This window comes from Gadus macrocephalus, chromosome 3 (genome assembly GCF_031168955.1).
Source record: "Gadus macrocephalus chromosome 3, ASM3116895v1".
Lineage (NCBI taxonomy): Eukaryota > Metazoa > Chordata > Actinopteri > Gadiformes > Gadidae > Gadus > Gadus macrocephalus.
This window is the reverse complement of record NC_082384.1, coordinates 25,560,256-25,579,352: the sequence shown is the minus strand read 5'-3', so window position 1 is coordinate 25,579,352 and position 19,097 is coordinate 25,560,256. Positions and strand designations below refer to the sequence as shown.

The 19,097-nt window shown below is 47.2% G+C and overlaps 3 protein-coding genes across 3 annotated transcripts in view; all 3 read right to left on the bottom strand.

Moving 5' to 3' along the window:
- The window catches only part of LOC132454203 (uncharacterized), a 16,235-nt gene extending 3,308 nt beyond the window's left edge, over window positions 1–12,927 (bottom strand). Inside the window, exons 1-8 of the mRNA XM_060047423.1 lie at window positions 12,239–12,927; window positions 11,839–11,909; window positions 11,149–11,178; window positions 9,573–9,839; window positions 4,846–4,975; window positions 3,067–3,162; window positions 661–781; window positions 194–207 (exon numbers count right to left, since the gene is read on the bottom strand). Coding sequence (XP_059903406.1) covers window positions 194–207; window positions 661–781; window positions 3,067–3,162; window positions 4,846–4,975; window positions 9,573–9,839; window positions 11,149–11,178; window positions 11,839–11,909; window positions 12,239–12,545 — 1,036 coding nt within the window. The 5' untranslated portion in view covers window positions 12,546–12,927. The remainder of the gene's footprint in view (window positions 1–193; window positions 208–660; window positions 782–3,066; window positions 3,163–4,845; window positions 4,976–9,572; window positions 9,840–11,148; window positions 11,179–11,838; window positions 11,910–12,238) is intronic.
- Window positions 4,163–7,205, bottom strand: LOC132453634 (uncharacterized). The gene is made up of 3 exons (XM_060046614.1): window positions 6,997–7,205; window positions 6,351–6,529; window positions 4,163–4,975 (listed from the first exon to the last, which is right to left on the bottom strand). The coding sequence occupies exons 1-3, from the start codon at window positions 7,148–7,150 to the stop codon at window positions 4,583–4,585; spliced, it is 726 nt and encodes a 241-aa protein (XP_059902597.1). The 5' UTR covers window positions 7,151–7,205; the 3' UTR covers window positions 4,163–4,582.
- A 295-nt stretch (window positions 12,928–13,222) lies between the features above and the next one.
- On the bottom strand, window positions 13,223–18,967 carry ntan1 (N-terminal asparagine amidase). The gene is made up of 10 exons (XM_060046604.1): window positions 18,698–18,967; window positions 18,286–18,388; window positions 17,903–17,968; window positions 17,699–17,807; window positions 17,231–17,304; window positions 16,516–16,569; window positions 16,354–16,407; window positions 15,675–15,772; window positions 14,364–14,477; window positions 13,223–13,969 (listed from the first exon to the last, which is right to left on the bottom strand). Exons 1-10 carry the CDS (start codon window positions 18,776–18,778, stop codon window positions 13,799–13,801), a joined length of 924 nt encoding a protein of 307 aa, XP_059902587.1. The 5' UTR covers window positions 18,779–18,967; the 3' UTR covers window positions 13,223–13,798.
- Window positions 18,968–19,097: the final 130 nt, after the last annotated feature.

The window sequence follows — 19,097 nt, the reverse complement described above, 5'->3', positions numbered from 1 at the left end:
AAAGACGTATTTTTGAAAGGTACAAACGAGTCTCTGTTAGACAGACGTTAAAGTTAAGGGGGTGTAACCCCCTCCCCCCGGTCGACGGCCCACCAAAGTGTGACGTTACTTCCGGCCCCGGTAGGATTCCCCGTTCCGTTGACTGGTCGCACTAATGGGAAAATCCATACGGGAAACCAGCGACCATAAATACGTTTGATGCCGACACTGTTAGGAGTTTGGGTTGGAGTATCAGATGCCATAGAGACTCCTGCTTCGTGGTGTACAAGGAATGAGGCAAATAAGTGACTGACTTTGACGTTTCTTTACACTTTACATTGTGAGTAACGCACATTATTTATTTATTTATACTTTTAGATTCACACAGAGGGGCTAATCCTTTACTATGTACCACCTGTGGAAAAGTGTAAAGGATTTCCAAGGAACGTCTTGCGTAAATCTCTGTACAGTATCAATCAAGATCCATGAAAATGTTTATGGAGTCCCCATTTTAATGAATAATACAAAATCAACGCAAAAGAACATCAAGAAAAACGTCCTAATGGAGACCAGGTTAGAGGTGATAAAAAAATAATAGAGAGACAGTAGAACTGAATGGAGATCAGTTTAGATGTGACACACACAGCAGGACTGCAGCGTACATCCCAGAGCCAAACTCACATGAAGCGCAGCTCGGACTCGCGGCGCACCAGAACCTCTCTCAGCCTCTGGATACGATTCATCTCCACCTCGATCTCATCTGGGGAGATGGTACTCTCTGCCATGGACACGTCAGAGTGGCCTGGGGGAGGGGGAGGAGGGAGGGAGGAGAGGGGAGGAGGAGGAGGGGAGGAGGGGAGGAGGAGAGAGGGAGGGGGGGAGGAGGAGGAGAGAAGGGGGAGGAGGAGGAGGAGGGGGAGCAGGAGCGAGAAGAGGGAGGATAGAAAGGAGTGAGGGGAGGAGGAGGAAAGGGGAGGAGGGGGCGAGGGGGCGAGGGGGTGGAGGCGAGAAGGAGGAGGAGGAAGAGGAGGAGGAGGAGGAGGAGGAGAGAGGAGGAGGAGGAGGAGGAGGAGAACAAAAACAAAAACAACAGGAAGTCAGCTTCCACCTTAAGGCTCGTGGGGCCGTCTGCTGGAGCCCCCCATCACAGCCCAGATGGTCCCTCGCTGTCGCTGGGATTCGCGGTTTTCTGTTAAACGACTCGAAGCCACGAGGAGGAGGAAGGAGGGAAACAGCAGAAGCAACAGAGAAAGGTCGGCAAGGCTCTGATCAGTGCGGTGTCCAGATGCCACCGCCGTCATGTTTCTGAATGCCTTTTAAAAAAAGGTTGATCAGCGGAGACTCACATCGGCCGCTTCACTATAACTGTTTTATTGGTGTGTCTAAGAGGGCTTACTTAAAGACTGTATTTCGTTCAAAGTGCCTCCACTCAATCTGTCTGTCATTAATCCATGCTCTCTCTACAAGTGGAGCCTTGGTGTTAATGAGGAGATTGGCGCTAAGCACACGAGCAGTGATTCACCTGAGCCACGGGGCGAATCACTCATCTCAGAATAGGCCCGTTCATCAACGCCGCTAAACTAACACCTGCTACGAATAGAAGCTGTTAACTGAAGCTTTTCATGACCAATTAACTGCTCCGACAATGAGGATGACGGGGGTTGTCTGACGATATGAAAAGGGCGATAAGACGCAGGAACAGGAATGTGCGTACGATCTCTGGAGATGGCGTTGTCTCGGGAAAGCAGAGTTAAACACCTGCCCTGTCCAATAGCTGGCTGGCTGGCTGACTGACTGACTGACTGACTGACTGACTGACTGACTGACTGACTGACTGACTGACTGACTGACTGACTGACTGACTGACTGACTGACTGACTGACTGACTGACTGACTGACTGACAGGGCCAAGTGACCAATCACACGGAGGGACCTGCTAAGTGCACGGATCAATGCAGTGACGGCAGCAGATGCTGATTGACCGAGCCCTCTCCCCCCCCCTCCTCTTCCTCTTCCTCAATGAAGATCATATAAGGATTCATTCCGCATACTCACTGATTCAACTTACATAAATACATACATTACCATGGTCAAATCAAGACATCCTTTGAATGATGAAAGTGGAGAATCAGAAAAGTCACAACGAATTATCAACTAATAATGAAGAAACCAAAGTGTAGTTCAGGGAGTCTGTCCCTGTTAGTACATCATTATTATAACAACACGTGCAAAGACGTACGGGACGTATTGACAAAGTACAGCAGAGTGATTACTCATGCTAAATACTCACACATGCTGAAGACATATTTTTAAGTATTAATATGGTGAACTAAATTGTCTTAAATTATTGAGATCTTAATCTATGTTTCCCTAACTTCTGCATTGTTAGATTGTCTCCAGCTGGGACTTATTTGATTGTCTGCATGTATTTGTCATTGGTTTTCCTAAAGAGACAGTCAGCCAGACTGATTATTCTCCGTATATCATTGTATACATCTAATCTGGCCTCAGACCAGCTACGATACAGTCTGCGTCTAAAAATAGCCTCTCTGTTTTCCTTCTCGTTGGAGATGAATTAATTAGTTTCCGTTTTATCCAAACCCTGCAGCTCATATTCACTGTAACCAGTGAACCACAAGGAGTCCACTTGAAAAACATGTACAGATTTTAAACGTCCTATGTGGTTTATATGACGCTAGGGTTCAACTTTGGGATGCTTCCCCTTATCAGCGAAACAAACATCTGATGACTGGCAGCCGGCTCACAGCCTCATGCCCGCTGCATCACAACACAGAGCAAGTTGAGAAATGCTCCATGCTGTGCACTTACAGAAGTCATGTTTTCTGCAGCATAATGAAACAAGGCGTTCTCAGACTTTGTTAAATAGTGTTGTTGTTTTTTTCTTAAATAATAGGGCCTTTAGTTCCGCATGAACTCCATTAGGAACACATTGTTAGAGCCAGTGGTGTAAAAATAGGCCATCATGCAGATTTTTTTTTTCCCGATTAATTTGAATGACAACCTTTTCATTGATTAAGAGGCATACATTGTGATTGTATCCAGCGGTGTATGATTGCATCTGTTCACCTTTGTCTGTGGTCCACGCTGTGTTGGACACGGCCCCGTAGCTCCTCAAAGCGCGCTCCGTATCCGAAATAGATTTCTTTAATTCCATATCGGGACGTCGATGTGATCAGGATTCACCAAACCCAAATCGCGTAACTGCAAACTCTTCTCTGACGATGACTCGACCTGCTCTCTGATCTTTAGACCCTGATTCTAGAAGCTTCAGTTTCGCCTGGTAACAAGGTTCCTCCAGCAGCAGCGACCCGCGTCTCTGAGCATCTTCACCACCCAGCCTCCGGATGAGATCCCGCGAGGCGTGGGGAGGGAAAGCACGCGAGAGTTGCAACGCAGTGCGTTGGGCTGGATGCTGATGAGGTGTGGAGAGCGACTCATCCCGTCTGTGGTGGAGTCACCCTAGACTGGCACTGAGTCAGCGGCGAAGTAAGAGTTGATGAGGACAATTCTACACCTTCTTTTTATGATAATAATACACATACGTGGAAGGTGACAAGCCCAATAATGAACAACTGAAAGCATATTAGATCCCTATTTGGGTAGAGAGAGAGAGAGAGAGAGAGAGAGAGAGAGAGAGAGAGAGAGAGAGAGAGAGAGAGAGAGAGAGAGTGTGTGTGTGTGTGTGTGTGTGTTTGCTGCAGAGCTCAGAGAAAATGACGAGAGAGACATGTTAACCATTGCAATGTGACCTGTGACCTGTGACTGTAGTGAATCCCCTTCATAGACACACAGGCCGACAGTGGGGTAAGAATAGAGCGTCTCTGTGGCCGGGTCAGTGCGTACTCACTGGGGGCTGCAGAATGCACACACACTGCTTTATTTATAGCTGCATGAAGTTCAGTTTACTGAGAGAGAGAGAGAGAGAGGGGGGGGAGAGAGAGAGAGAGGGGGGGGGGGGAGAGAGAGAGCGAGAGAGAGAGAGGGGGAGAGAGAGAGAGAGAGAGAGAGAGAGAGTGCCTTATCCACAGAGAAGATGCTGACCTGTATGCTCAGCACTACAGTAAAATAAGACAAACCAAACGCTGATCTCACATCAGCGTCAGACTAAGATGGACTTCAGTGTGTTTCCCTGATCTACATTCAGAGACAGAGAGACAGGAGGTTGGATGAGTTTAGAGTTTTATTTGGAAACCAACAGAACTGATGTAGATTTGGCAAATAACCTGTACCGATTGCAAAATCGAGCTATAACACAGAACAACCTTTCTATTTTATCATCACCAATTCAAATGGTTAAAGCCCTTGATATTTATGATCTGAAATTACTATTCTACATCAATAAAATTTAAAAAATATATTATTTCTTGGCTTGTATAAATCGCACCAAGTGACATTAGATCAATGCTGAGCAGTAAGTTATCCTGTTCAATAAATAACGTGTTTCGAGGATCATTTCCATCTCATCATGGTGTAAGCGATCACATGGTGATGTAGCTGGGATGGCAGACCATTGCATCACAAATAAAACGTCGCCCATTTGTGTTCGATGACGTCACAGAGATATTTGACAGTGATGTGACTATCAGGGATTACCTTTCCTTTCTGTGCCTTGGGGGGCTTGGTTGTCTCTATCTTTGAGTGAAGCCTGGTAGCAGGCTTCCTCCAGCTGGTGCTCTAAATCTAATAAAATATTTGGGTCCTTGATTCGCCTCATTTTCATCTCGAGGTTCTTACAAAAGATTGACATTGTGTCCTCCTCCCTCTGTTCCATCCTGTTTCTCAGAAAATTGCCAAATGCACTTAGGACCTCATCTTCTTGCTTTTCTGTTTGCCTCTTTCTTTTACCGCCTGCGACCTTCTGAACCTGAGGGACGAGGCCGGTGCTGCCTTGTCCCTCGGGTTCACTGCTCTCCTCTACTTCCACGTCCTCTTCCTCGTCCAGCCGCTCCACATCATCACTCTCTCTTTCAACAATCTGTAAAAGAAAAATAATAGATCAATACAAATGACACATTATTAAAAAAATTATCTTTGCTTTTCAGTGCCCCAACACCACAGAGGAGTGGAAGAAGGTGGCAAAGGGATTCATTCCAGGACCAGTGGCAATTTCCCAACTGCCTTGGTGCCTTGGATGGGAAACACATCTCAATTATCCCTCCACCATCCTCAGGGTCTACTTTTTATAACTATAAACACAGCTTCTCAGTTGTGTTGATGGCCCTGGTGGACAGCAACTACCGCTTCCTTTATGTGGATGTGGGGTGCAACGGCAGGGTGTCTGATGGTGGGGTTTTCAGGGGCTCAGCCAACATCCCCGACCCTGCACCACTTTCTGGTACAGAGCTGCTCTCACCCTACACCATAGTGGCCGATGAGGCTTTCCCGCTCAAGGAGTATATCCTGAAGCCCTACTCTAGCCGCGGCCTCACCAAGGAGCAGAGGATTTTCCATTACCGGTAGGGGATATAACAATTAACGGTTTCAATGACAATAGTGGTCGAATTTTTCATCCTTCTAAAAATCATAAAAACAGGCCTATTTAGTTGCTTTCAGTACTTTTTTAACAATTCAGCACATTGTAACAAAACAACGTTTAAAATGTTGGTATTGACTATCTTACTAGGAAGAAATAATACCATTATATCTCTAATTACAGGCTTTCAAGAGCACGGAGGGTGGTGGAAAATGCCTTTGGCATACTAGCAAACTGCTGGCGTGTCTTCACCACAAAAATCCACCTGCAGCCAGAGACTGTGGACAAGATTGTCCTCGCCTGCACCGTGCTGCACAATGTCCTACGTGACCAGTGTGGTGATGGCTACACCCAGCTTCCCAGCGAGCGGGATGGCCCTGGTGAACATGGTCCAATGCCCAGGCTGCACTACCACGCAGCACAAACACCACTCTGCAGGCCAAGAGGAACAGAGACATCCTCTGCAATTACATGTGCTCAGACGCTGGTGCTGTAGCATGGCAGTGGGACAAAATTTAATCATGTGTGTGGGTGTTATTAATAATCAAGCTGTATTATATTCAATTGTTTTATATTTCATATTCCAGCACAGATCAATTGTATATAGTTGTATGTAGCCTATTCTATTATCCATCTCCAAGTAGTAGTTGAGCCGATTGTAAACAAAGACAGATAGAACTGAAATTTAACTAACAGGAAATGCAATGTATCCAACAACGGGTAATTTAAACAAACTGTAAACTCCAGCTTTTTACTCCAATGCAGATGTAGTGAAGAATGACAAGACACAGTAACTCTAGCCTACTCTTGATACCTAGGCCCATATATGTGTTAATGTTAATCAATATGTGTGATAAGTTTTACTTTAAATAAATACCTTTTCATCCACGTTGGACGAAGAAGCTCTCTTCCTGATATATGGCTCCAGGAAAGAGAGCCTCCTTAGTACCCAGTCCTGCCTGCCAGTTCTCCCACCGGCACTCCCCGAAGCTGGTGCCTTGCTGTACCTGTTGTACTGTGTCCGGAGGGAGTGGATTTTCTTGCCCACCTCTTTTTCTGAAAAAGACAGTAGCCTAATGTTAGCAAAAAAACATCGCACATTTTAAACTAAAGACTATTTTACAATCACCTTTGACCCCACAAAGCATTAGCGGATGGAGTAGGCCTATTACCAGCAGTAAATATTTATTTATTAAGCCTACCCGCTTTCCAATAGGCATTTTTAGTCCCTTGTTTTTACACAGGAAACATACATATAGAAAAAATATAAAGATACTGAGATACCGTTGGGAACCGTTGGTCCCGTTAAAATAACTGTAAATCAGCTCGAGCCTAACGTTATCTACAATCGTTCTTCAGAAACAAAGATAAATACCGTTAGCATCTACAACTTGTATTTAATAAGCCTATATATTAGGCCTACAGCCTAAGCTATGCCTTTATGAAACGAAAATAAAAACAGGAAACAAGGAAAGGAAAAAGTAACAGAAAAGAAAAACAAAGTAGGCCTATCGCCTCCTTACCGGATACACCAATTGCCACCGCAATGTCACAACACGCTCTCCTCTTGCTGTCCCTGTTGCTGTACCCCTTGCTGCCAACGTCGTATAGGACAGGTTGATCCTCCAGCAACCGAATTAATTTCTCCTCCCTCTCCTCGGACCAGAAGTCTGCCATCTTCGGATCTTTTTATGCTGGAGTGGACAGTACGGTGTAAGGCCGTGACGTACAAGTTGTTCTGTGCTGTGATTGGCGCCTTGCGACGCCTTGCAACTCCTTGCAACGGCTTGCAACGACCCGTTCACACCGCCCCCTGCCCAGCCCAGTTCAGACCAAAGATTCACCTTGCAACGGCTTGCAACGAGACGGTTTTAGAACGTCGCAGGGGCGGTGTGAACGGGTCGTTGCAAGCCGTTGCAAGGAGTTGCAAGGCGTCGCAAGGCGTTGCAAGGAGTCGCCAGAGATTGAACATGTCAAATCGCAAGGTCCAGTTTTAGAACGCGGCGATTTAACTATTCCTCTTCAGCCAATCACAGCACAGAACAACTTGTACGTCACGGCCTTACTCCGTCCCGGTGTTGTGTCGAGATCTGTTTCCCCGTCGAGATGTGTTTCCCCTAGTCCCAGATAATGACTGTCAGGATGCGTTCCCCCTGTTCTAAATGGTCAAATTGAATTATATCAGCCTGAAAATCACAGCACTTATCTGTTGTGGGGAAATAAGTCAGCAGTATGAATTTGAAAGATGTGTGAGCCTCCTTTCCTATGGAACAGAGGGGGAACAGTATCTGACAGTAATATTCCAAGCTGTCAGGATGCGTTCCCCCTGTTCTAAATGGTCAAATTGAATGATATCAGCCTGAAAATCACAGCACTTATCTCTTGTGGGTAAATAAGTCAGCAGTATGAATTTGAAAGATGTGTGAGCCTCCTTTCCTATGGAACAGAGGGCCTTTTCGGGTAATTTCGGACGGGGGCGGGGACTAGGGGAAACACATCTCGACGGGGAAACAGATCTCGACACAACACCGGTACCGTACTGTCCACTCCAGCTTAAAAAGATCCGAAATCGAGCCGACGTCAGATGTGAGTTGTCCAGATTGGCGTAGGCACCCTGTTTCTGCCGCTGAAGTACCCAACTGCGGCTCCATATTCTTGGCTTTATAACTCGCCGTCTTCTCCTTTTCATGTTTAAAGCCACAGCAAAAACTGCGACCATTTCACTCTCACTAACAAAATTAGGCCTGTTTATAATTAAGTTATCCATCTCCAAGTAGTTGAGCCGATGGTGAACTAAGACAGATCAATCTGAAATTCAACTAACGGAAAATGCAATGTATCCAACAACGGGTAATTTAAACTAACTGTAAACTCCAGCTATTTACTCCAATGCAGATGTAGTGGAGAATGACAAAACTTAGTAACTCTAGCCTACTCTCAAGTAAAATAAAAAGAAAACTAATTGCAAACCTAACTAATCGCAAACCTAACTAATCCCTAACCTACGCAAATGATGATGTTGCGGCTCTCAGCTGTGCCAGAGCGTTCACAGTTGCTATGGAAACCACCTAGCGTCGCAGCCCGTTGCAGCGCGTTGCAGCCGGTGTGAACTGCCCAGTTTTAGAACGTCGCAGCCCGTCTCGTTGCAAGGCGTTGCAAGGCGTTGCAAGGAGTTGCAAGGAGTTGCGAGTTGCAAGCCGTTGCAAGGTGAATCTTTGGTCTGAACTGGGCTAGGAACGAATGGAATGTTATATACAAATACAAAACAACATTATATTAATATCATATATATTATCAGATTAAATCTATCCAGCTGAATTGAGATAGCTGCCACTCCACACAGTGGAAACACACTTTCCAAAGTTTCTGTTTTATACAAAGTCGGCCTTTATAATTATATTTCAATATTGGAACACCAACAACCTTTTACTTTACTATTGCAGTGACGCAGAGCTGCTTTAGCACTGTCTTAGAGAGCACCTCCTTCATCTGTAGAGAAAGGCTGGATGAGGTTACGTGTTGAAGCGTCAAGGCATTCAACTCAATACATTAAATTACTGCTTTACATTAAATCACACAAACCACACCTGGATAGACAGATTTCAACTAGAGATGTTCCGATATAATTTTTTCAGATTCCTGAACTTGAGTATCGGCCGATACAGAGTATATACCGATACAGCATCTAGCATTGTAACTACTGATAGCACTTGTTCTTATTGAAGGGTTCTCTTACTCTGCCGGTTCACTTACTGTTGACTTTCAGAATACATTTATATTCATGTAGTTAGGCGTCCATGCACCCATGGTTTTCCAACATGGTGTCTCAAACACACAGAGATGACACGTTTCCCGTTCCGACTTTCCACCTCCGACCGTTAACGAATGCAGCATAACACCGTAGTGTTTGCGATGTTCTCTGTGTAGTCAATTAGTCATGTGACGGTAGCGGATCGGCACATAGACTTGCGTACCCGATACTGTATTTTGGGCAGTATCGGAGGAATTCCCGATCCTGGTATCGGTATCGGATAAACAACTCTAATCTCGACCACGATTCATTACGTCGGCCGCGCGGTACCGGCTCCAGCTCTCCTCAGTTGGCCTTTGTGTTTCCAGCCTCCACCGCCCGTTCCTCCCTGAGCTGAACCTCCTCTTCTCCTTCAGAGGTGGCCCCCCTCTGCGGGCCCCCGGCCCCCCCCGCCTCAGCGCGGCGGCCCAGGGGGCCGGAGATCCAGGCCAGGGCGGCGCTGGCCGTACCGTCGCCGCTCTGCCGCGAGAAGCAGAGGAAGGTGGCCCAGACGAAGGCACAGCAGCCGGTGAAGGAGGTCTGCACGTAGAGCGGCACCAGGGCGAAGTTCACACACTGAGGAGGACGGACACACACCACACACACGGTTACAGGAGGTCAGGCGTACCAGGGCGGAGTTCACACACCGAGGACACACAGAAGAGAGGTCAATGGTAAACGGACTGGACTGCATTTATACAGCGCTGTTCTAACTAGGGGCCACTCAAAGTGCTTCACAACATTTCCTCCCATTCACCCATTCATCACTCATCACCCCCCGACGGCGGAGTCAGCCCCGCAGGGCGACAGCCAGCTGGTCAGGAGCAGTCAGGGTGAGGCGTCTCGCTCAGGGACACCTCGACACTCAGCTAGGAGGAGCCGGGGGTCAAACTAGCAACCTTCAGGTTACCAGCCGACCCGCTCTGCCCCTAGGGGCATCAGGGCAAAGTTCACACACTAAGGACACACACTCAGACGCAGAAGCTCTGCCCATGTTGTTTTGTGTAGGACTCAAGTTTATCCTCGGAAAATATTCACAATAGTTCCTGTAGTCTCAGTAATAATCCTCATAGTAGATCAGGTGTCCAATGCTATTTTTTAAATCCGATAGTTGTAATGTATGAGATGGAGCCACTTTAATTTTGAATATTGTTATTAATAAGCGCTTAAATTTAAGCACCAACATTCAGATCCTATTTTTTGTGTCCCATTGGGTGCACAAAGAAAGATTATTCTTCGTTTTTTTTTTTACTGCTGGCAAGCGCTTAAAATAGCGAACTAGTAATTGTATTACAAACACAGTAGTAATTGTAGTTATGTGTGGTGTGAAAAGATCCTTAACAGAGCCATCGTGGGGACCCTGAAACAGAGCAGCATGGAGCTGTCACTCAGCTGCCCAGATGTCACTCAGCACGAGGCTGTCCGTCAGCCTTGACGGACAGCATGCTACCAGACGGATGGCGTCACGTGGTGGATTCCACTTAAAGTATTCTGGTGCGCGTGAAAGTTGCATTACTTAGATAAGCGCGGCTGATATTCTGAGCGGCACAACGTGTAGACGTTACATTGATCGTCCTTCCTGCTTTACCCACACATTCATTATATCAATAGATCAGTGATTTTTTCATTTACATTTACATTTTTGTATTACATTTTTGCTGAAGCTTTTATCCAAAGCAACTCACAACCACTCATTCACACATTCACACGCCGACCACGGAGTCGACCCCTCAGGGCGACAGCCAGCTGGTCAGGAGCAGTCAGGGTGAGGCGTCTCGCTCAGGGACACCTCGACACTCAGCTAGGAGGAGCCGGGGGTCAAACTAGCAACCTTCAGGTTACCAGCCGACCCGCTCTGCCTCCTGAGCTACTGTCTCACTTTTACCTGCACGAAGGGCCAGAACATCAGTCCAGTCTGAAAGGAAAGACGAATCAGGTTCAGTCACTTTAGTATCAAGTTACTCATATCTGTTGATCATTAGACTCAAGCTATGTATTGTGGTATTTGAGTCCATTCGGACTATTCTGATCTTTTGCCAGACCTACAGTTCTTTCACCCATTCCTTCCTGTACGGTTCATGTTTAAAATAACAAGTAACTACATTACTCATACACTACATTACTCATTACTCATGCCCATACCCAAATAAAGTAAAAGATATCGAAATATAAAGGGTATAGTGTAAATAAAGACTTAAAAAATTAACACAAACACAAAATACTGGAACTTCATCCTAAAATTCTTCAAATTATTTTGATTGTCATTTGGTATTTTAACAAACATAAGAGATTACTATATAAATGTGGAACTACTTAAGTAGATACTAAAGTTAGACATCGGCCAAGTAGCCTGTGGCGATGTCCCCTGTGCCTTTGCTGAAAAACTGGTACGATTATTATATCCTTAGATCAATCTCAAAATGGGCTAAAAGTTGAGTTTAGGGAGACAGAAAGATTGATACCCCGACATTCTGGGGTATCAAACATTCCGGGGTCTCCCCCCCGGATCCCCCTCCTCCCTGCTTGGCCCCCTGTGGTTTATGATCACCAGACCGGATGTTTCTCCTCCTCTCACCTTATAGGTGTTCAGGAACTTCTCTCTCCAGTCCTCAAAGATGTCCGGTTTCCCCTCCAAGACGCTCATTCCTGATCCAAACATCAAACGCGTTCACAAAATTAAGACATAAAAAACACACATATATATCGATACATTACCGATTGTTATTATTAATTTACATTTTCTGTGCTCTCTTTGGAAACTGAGTTAAGCTGTGTGTGACCTTAGGCCTATATAACAATATATATACAGTATAATGAGTGAGTTATTGGATATATTGTTCAAGGTCCATTTGGTTATTTGGTTTTTAACTCGTAGGCCTATTTAACAAAGTGACTGATGTTGTTGAATATGAAACGTCTGTAAAGAGTTCTTTACTACCATAATGTAACCCACTGCTCTCTCAGTCTGTACCGACCTGTGTAGAACACGGAGGTAACCAGCGGCGCCGCGGTGGTCTGGTCCAGGAGCAGTTTACGCACGACCATCCGGGCGGAGTTCCCGGGGAAGCTCCGCTCCAAGAAGCGCATCCAGAAGAAGTTGAAGTTCCCGTGGAAGCTGAAGGCGATGAGGGCCACATTCCGAGTGTGTCTCCAGTCAATGTCCTTCTCCTTCCGTGTGAATAACTGATGTACGAAGTCTCCTCCGGCGAAAAGGCATCCGTACATGGTCACGTTGGTCACCCATGGGAACCGTCTCACTTGCCTCACCAATGCGTTCACCATATTCTCGGATGGAGGAGATGGTAAACGTATAAAGCGAAACGAAACGACTCCCTAACCGTAGGAACGATCCTCTCCACAGAACATAGAAATCATTCAGCGGTCGGTCGCACAGCATTCCCCATATGCTTCACATTCTCTTTTAATAAGAAAGAAAAAGGCCGTGTATAGTACAGCGAATAACTGCATGGGCCTACCGTAAGAAACACTTAAAACGATGAGTGTGTGAGCGCGTCGGTAGCCGGTGCAGAGGACTGGTGAAGGTGTTCTGGACAGCAGAGCGCCGCTGGCGGTTGTGCGTAAAACGGCGCGTCACGAGCACGTCGAGGGCGGGGCCAACTGATTGAAATGATAAATGGACAAGCTACATTCATAAATACAAATTACATTATGGAGAATAAATATTGAATTTATTAAGCCTGTGTATAAATTGAAAGTTTATTTGTAAAGCCCTTAACAGGTAGTATCAAAGGGCTTAACAGGCCATATATATATTGACGTTGTCACGATTTACAGTTATACCTACATAGCTGTGGTTTAACTGTCATGATTTGCTTATTTATGCAAAGTTATAAAGCAGTCAGTAACTATACTGAGTATTCAGATCCCAGCAACAATTTGGGGGAATGTAGATATTGTCTTGATATACTCAATATATCCGAAAACAAATCGGCAACGACTGAACAGGTACAGTAAGACTTTTATTGCGATGGCATCGGGACTGCAGACATTAGGCTTTTGTCATTTTAACTCTCTGCACTGGAGCCGGCCAGTGAAACCTTAAAACTCCATATTGGTCGCACCGAAACAACGCACGTAACGACACGCACGCACGGACACGCACGCACGGACACGCACGTACCGACACGCACGTACCGACACGCACGTACTGACACGCACGTACCGACACGCACGTACTGACACGCACGTACCGACACGCACGTACTGACACGCACGTACCGACACGCACGTACTGACACGCACGTACCGACACGCACGTACCGACACGCACGTACCGACACGCACGTACCGACACGCACGTACGTACCAAGTCTTTCATTGAGTTCCACTCCAACAGCAAGAACAATATTTATAAAAACACAAAGAAACACAAAAGACTGAGACATGGCATTCGGGGGGGGGGGGGGGTCAGAGGTCAGAGGTCACAGTGTCTTCAGAGAGCGAAGAGGCAACACTGTCCTGATCCCGTGACGGGGTTCCCCAGCAGGAGGGGTTTGTGGGTCGGTGTCGGGGTGTCACTCGGGGGGGCACTGGGCCCAGGCCCCCTGCGCCGCCCGGCTGTAGCACTGCGGCTGTCCGCCCGGGAACAGGGCGTCAGAGCTGGGGTGGCGCAGGAGGAAGGCGATGGTGGACTTCATGTGCTGCACAAAGTGGGGCGGCTCCGCCGTGGGCGAGGTGGACAGGAACTGTGGGGGGGGGGGGGGGGGGGGGGCAGGGAGGTCGGTCGATACGCCAGCAGCACTTGGAAAACATAGCGTCTTATCCTAGTACGTCCTGGCACTTATTGTACGCACTGATTGTGTGTTGTACGTCCTGGTACTTAAAAATAGAACTTAGCATTGTGTAGCGTCTTATCCTAGCTAGGCTATCTCTGTTGTGGACGGGGAATGGGTTAACCTAGTGATGGTTAGTGCTCGGTTCTATGAACATCCTTACTGTACCGACCGATATATTGTTGTTCCTTTCTTCTGACAAATGTTCTTATTGTAAGTCGCTGTGGATAGAAGCGTCTGCTAAATGCCCTGAATGCAATGCAAAGGATGCCTTAACGGTGTTGACCGTAGCCTTTCAGACCGTTACCTTCAGGATGATGTCGTCGCTCTGGGACATCCAGAAGGCGATGTCCAGATCTCCGGACCACTTACACGGACCGATCTTCACCAGGCCGCGACTCGAGTCGTAGATGTCAACCATCTAGAAATCAAACACTTGTTTTGACTCTCTCTCTCTCTCTCTCTCTCTCTCTCTCTCTCTCTCTCTCTCTCTCTCTCTCTCTCCTCTCTCTCTCTCTCTCTCTCTCTCTCTCTCTCTCTCTCTCTCTCTCTCTCTCTCTCTCTCTCTCTCTCTCTCTCTCTCTCTCTCTCTCTCTCTCTCTCTCTTATAATTTTTTGTTACGAAATTAGGAATAGGGTAAGCGAGTGCTTATGGTTAGGGTCAGTACTGCCATCACCCAGAGGGGGCGCTGTTGAGGCGCTCATTAGCGCTAAATAGCAACAGTTGAGGCGGCAGGTGAGTCTCAGGAAGTGAGAGTGGGTAGAGAGTCTGGAGGTGGCTCTCCACAGGTGAGACTCCAAGTTTGTGTGTTCAACACAGACGACGCACGGTTTGGTTCAAGACACTACAATGAGAGAACTTTAGGGTTGTAAATACACGGGGAAACTGGATTCAAACGACTGGATTCAAAGAGCAGGCCGGTCACCTCGACTGACGGTTCACTGAGGGGGGGCTTACGGTGGCTGTGGACCTGCGGTGAGTACCCCCCCAGGTAGGTACGATTGAATTCACCCAGGGAAAGTTTAGGAACATGCCTCAAATTCAACGCACCAAGTAGGGACAGACATTAGGTGAGTGGCTCTCTACCCAGATAAATAACGAGTGCGGTAGGTCTAGTTTGTAACAACGCAGACAATCGCTCACGACCGCGATGGGAAGCGAAGGGAAGGCCTGATCATCTATAGAGCACCCTACCTCTCACTCTATAGATCACCTATAGAGCACCCTACCATACTCTATAGATCACCTATAGAGCACCCTACCCCTCACTCTATAGATCACCTATAGAGCACCCTACCATACTCTATAGATCACCTATAGAGCACCCTACCTCTCACTCTATAGATCACCTATAGAGCACCCTACCATACTCTATAGAGCACTCTACCATACTCTATAGATCACCTATAGAGCACCCTACCATACTCTATAGAGCACCCTACCATACTCTATAGAGCACCCTACCATACTCTATAGAGCACCCTACCATACTCTATAGAGCACCCTACCATACTCTATAGATCACCCATAGAGCGCCCTACAGAGAGAGGCAGAGGTCCTGATCTACGATGAAAGCCCTGACCCCATGTCAGTGATGACGGCCCCGGTGTTGAGTACCTGTCCTCCGGTGAAGGTCCGAGCGGACCGCAGCTCCTCCGCGGGGCCTTTCTGAGGGAAGGAGGCGGGGAACAGCTCCCCAGTGTTCACGTTCACCCCTGGACCCGGACCCAGAGGCACACATCAACCCCCGGACAACACGCCGGGTGGACCCACAGCGGGTCACTACAGACGTCCCCATCTCTGGAGGTATTTTACCGATTCTGATTCCTGAACTTTAGTATCAGCCGATACCGAGTTTATACCGATACGGCGTCCAGCATTGTAACTTCTAACAGTTGAAGGGTTCTCTTAAGATGCCAGCAATATAGTCGGTTAACTTACTAGAATCATTTACATTTATAATTATTATTTATAATAATACATGTGCATTCTTGTAGTTAAGCTTCCATGCATCCATGTTATCCGATTTGGAAGCTCGAACGCACGCAGGTCGGAGAAGACGCGTTTCCAATTCCGACTTTCCTCCTCCGACCGTTAGCAACAAAGCAGCATAACACCGAAGTGTTTGTGATGTTCTCTGTGTGGTAAAGGAGCTAGTCACGTGATGGTATCTGATCGGTGCATAGATTTGCGCACTCGCCTATACCCGATACTGCATTTTAGGCAGTATCAGAGACATTTCCAATACTGGTATCGGAACAACTCTAAGCAGGCTTTTATTACAGAGTGTTATTACCTATTCCATAGACCACAGGGCGGTGGTTTCCTTCCACCATCACGTCGTTCATTTCTATCGGTGTCGGCGAGAACAAGGTGAAATCAGATCAAGAATCTATATGTATAAGAATATAGACAGACACTGAGGTTAAAAGGTTAAAAGGTCATAGGCTATGTTTACCTGTAATGCAGCATGTCTCCAGATGAATGACCTCTTTCTGCTTGTGGAACGTGGCTGTAAGATCAATTATAAAAAACATTTTATTGGGTATGTTAATTGGGCACGGAGTGGACCCATTTTAACTTAGCTTAGGCCCCGTCCACACGAAGCCGAAACGGGCGAAACCGTTACGGTTTCGATCTATCCGGTTTCGGAGTATCTCCGTAAAGACGGAGTCAAGCGAAACCGGGTAGATCTGTAGAAACGCTGTAGTACACATTCCAGGCCCATAAGGGGCGCTGCTTCTGCTACAGAAATCCTTGTTGTTGTGATTTCTGAGACTCCGCGGGCTTAACAGTCATTGGCTAGGAGGTCGAGGGGTGGGCCGATGACGTCATGGTTTACGGTTTCAGTCGGTTTCAGGCGTCCACACGAATCCAAAACGAAACCGGGTAGATTTGAAACCACCTCCGAGGGTGGTTTCAGAAGTTTGCGGTTTCGGTCAGCGGATTCGCCGGCTTCGTGTGGACGGAAGGCCGAACCGTACAAGACCTTTGCGGTTCGCCATGAAATCGTGTGGACGGGGCCTTAGTGTAGAATCTAGTGGTTGGTTCTATGAACATCCTTACTCTACCGACAGAGATATATTGATACATTGTTTCTCTATCTTCAGACTAATGGACTTATGTAAGTCCCTTTCCGTTTGCTGAACTCCCAGAATGTCAACCCGTCCTACCCAGTAGGCTAAGGCTGAGCTTCTGGGAGGTCTTTGACTCGTCGTTGAACCCCCCCACCAGGTGGAGCTCCAGTCTGCAACAGAAGAGGAGACAGCAGACACGATCACATCCCTCTGTAGCGCGCAGCTCTCTGTTAGAGACTGTTAATACTGCACACATCTAAAGCCTCTCACTGGGAAACCTTTACTTCTTTATGGCTCATTTATTGTGGGTTTGGAAAAAAAGACTTTGGAATAGTCCAACAAAGTTACTTGAACATTGTGCTGCTCATTCTACCTTTGAGGCATATTGGTGTCATTCCATCCATACATGTATTCAAACGACTATTATAAAAAGAAAAGAAGGAATAGCAGGAAGTGAATCTGAGTGGAGGCGGGCGTCAGCTGAGAGACGGAAGCCAGGAGAAGCATGAAGTTAAAGTGCAGCCCGGAGCAGCTTTAAGGTGTGTAGGGTGGGTGGTTTCGAACCTGCCCTCCTTGCTACGGTGGGAGAGGGACGTGACAGCTCGCACAATAAGGGGGACTTCGCTCCAGGTGCTAGAGCCGTCGCAATGAGCGAGGCAAACGGCTCCGCTGCCTGACAAACAACAAGAGGACAACTTGATGATGCTCCACTCCACTGACACACCGCAGAGATGAGACTGTGGAGACGCAGCGGGCGGAGGCTGGTACCTGTGTGTCGCACCACGACCAAGTGGCAGGTGGTGGCATCATCAGATCCGAGGACCGAGACAGCATCTGGGTTAGAGCGCAACCGAGGGATAATAACAGTCATGGTAAATGGACTGCATTTAAACCCTTTACAGTATGGCCTCACATTCACTCTTTCATGCACACATTCACACAACGACGGCGGTGTCAGCCACGCAAGGTGACAGCCAGCTCGTCAGGAGCAGTCAGGGTGAGGCGTCAACACGCTCTACCGACTGAAGCTCAAGCTGCCACATGATCGTGATCTAGTGTAGATCATTGTGCATGGCGTGTTGTACATGTTGGATGAAGGTGAATTTGTGAACAACACATTTATAAACATTCAGGTTCAGGTGTACCCTTACGATCAGACGGTACTGTGGCCGCATACTCTCTCTGCTGGACATACAAGAGGCACTTGACGTCCACGTCAACAAGTGGTTTGGAACAAAACGCTTTAGCATTCTCCTGTAAAAACGATATCCAGGAAAGAAAACAGAACAAAACAGACGTGTTTGGTTTACTACTAATAAGCCAGTTGTATTGCGCTGCCCTTATTCTGAGGTTCCTTGAAGGGGCTTGAACCCGACCCCCCCCCCCATCCTAGTGGCATGGTGCCAACCTGTCAATCAGACCACTTCTAAAAAAAGGGCAGTGATCTATTCTAAACACCTGCTTCAGAGTACAGCAACACTTGAAGATCGGGACACAAGCGTGCCTCAATACGATGTATTGATTGCAGATGTTGCCACATGGGGGCATCTGAGGAAGACCTACCTGCAGGTGGGGGCATCTGTCGAACAGCTCCCCCGTGGTGCTGGGTCGGTCGAACTCTCTGTTCTTGATGAGCAGAGGCATGGCGTCACGTCGGGGGGGCTGTCATAGTCCGGTCAGCGACATAGTACCAGAAACGTCTGCCGCCGCTTACGAAGAAGACTTCCTCTTCCTTGTTGTTGTGCAAGAATGATTCAACCGAAACTGAAATGATGCAGAGGGACGTCTTCGTCTGATAGAAACGCGGAATGAAATGGAGGACCAGCTCGATGACACCGCCGACCACGGCTCGGAGGTGTAACTGCATTAGGTGTAATAGTATGCGCATGCGCGATACGCATTTCCTCTGCATCAAACGATCAGCTGATCTCAGTGCAGCTGATGAAAGGTCATCGATGAAAAC

Excerpts from the sequence above, each read along its gene's own strand:
- LOC132453634 (XM_060046614.1), bottom strand. The coding sequence starts at position 7,150 with ATGGCAGACTTCTGGTCCGAGGAGAGGGAGGAGAAATTAATTCGGTTG. Across the intron at positions 6,530-6,996 it reads GGTGGCAATTGGTGTATCCG|AAAAAGAGGTGGGCAAGAAA; the intron begins GTAAGGAGGCGA and ends TGTCTTTTTCAG. Across the intron at positions 4,976-6,350 it reads CGTCCAACGTGGATGAAAAG|ATTGTTGAAAGAGAGAGTGA; the intron begins GTATTTATTTAA and ends TTTCTTTTACAG.
- ntan1 (XM_060046604.1), bottom strand. The coding sequence starts at position 18,778 with ATGCCTCTGCTCATCAAGAACAGAGAGTTCGACCGACCCAGCACCACG. Across the intron at positions 17,305-17,698 it reads CACCGTAGCAAGGAGGGCAG|ACTGGAGCTCCACCTGGTGG; the intron begins GTTCGAAACCAC and ends CTTCTGTTGCAG. Across the intron at positions 16,570-17,230 it reads GCTCAGCCTTAGCCTACTGG|CCACGTTCCACAAGCAGAAA; the intron begins GTAGGACGGGTT and ends TTGATCTTACAG.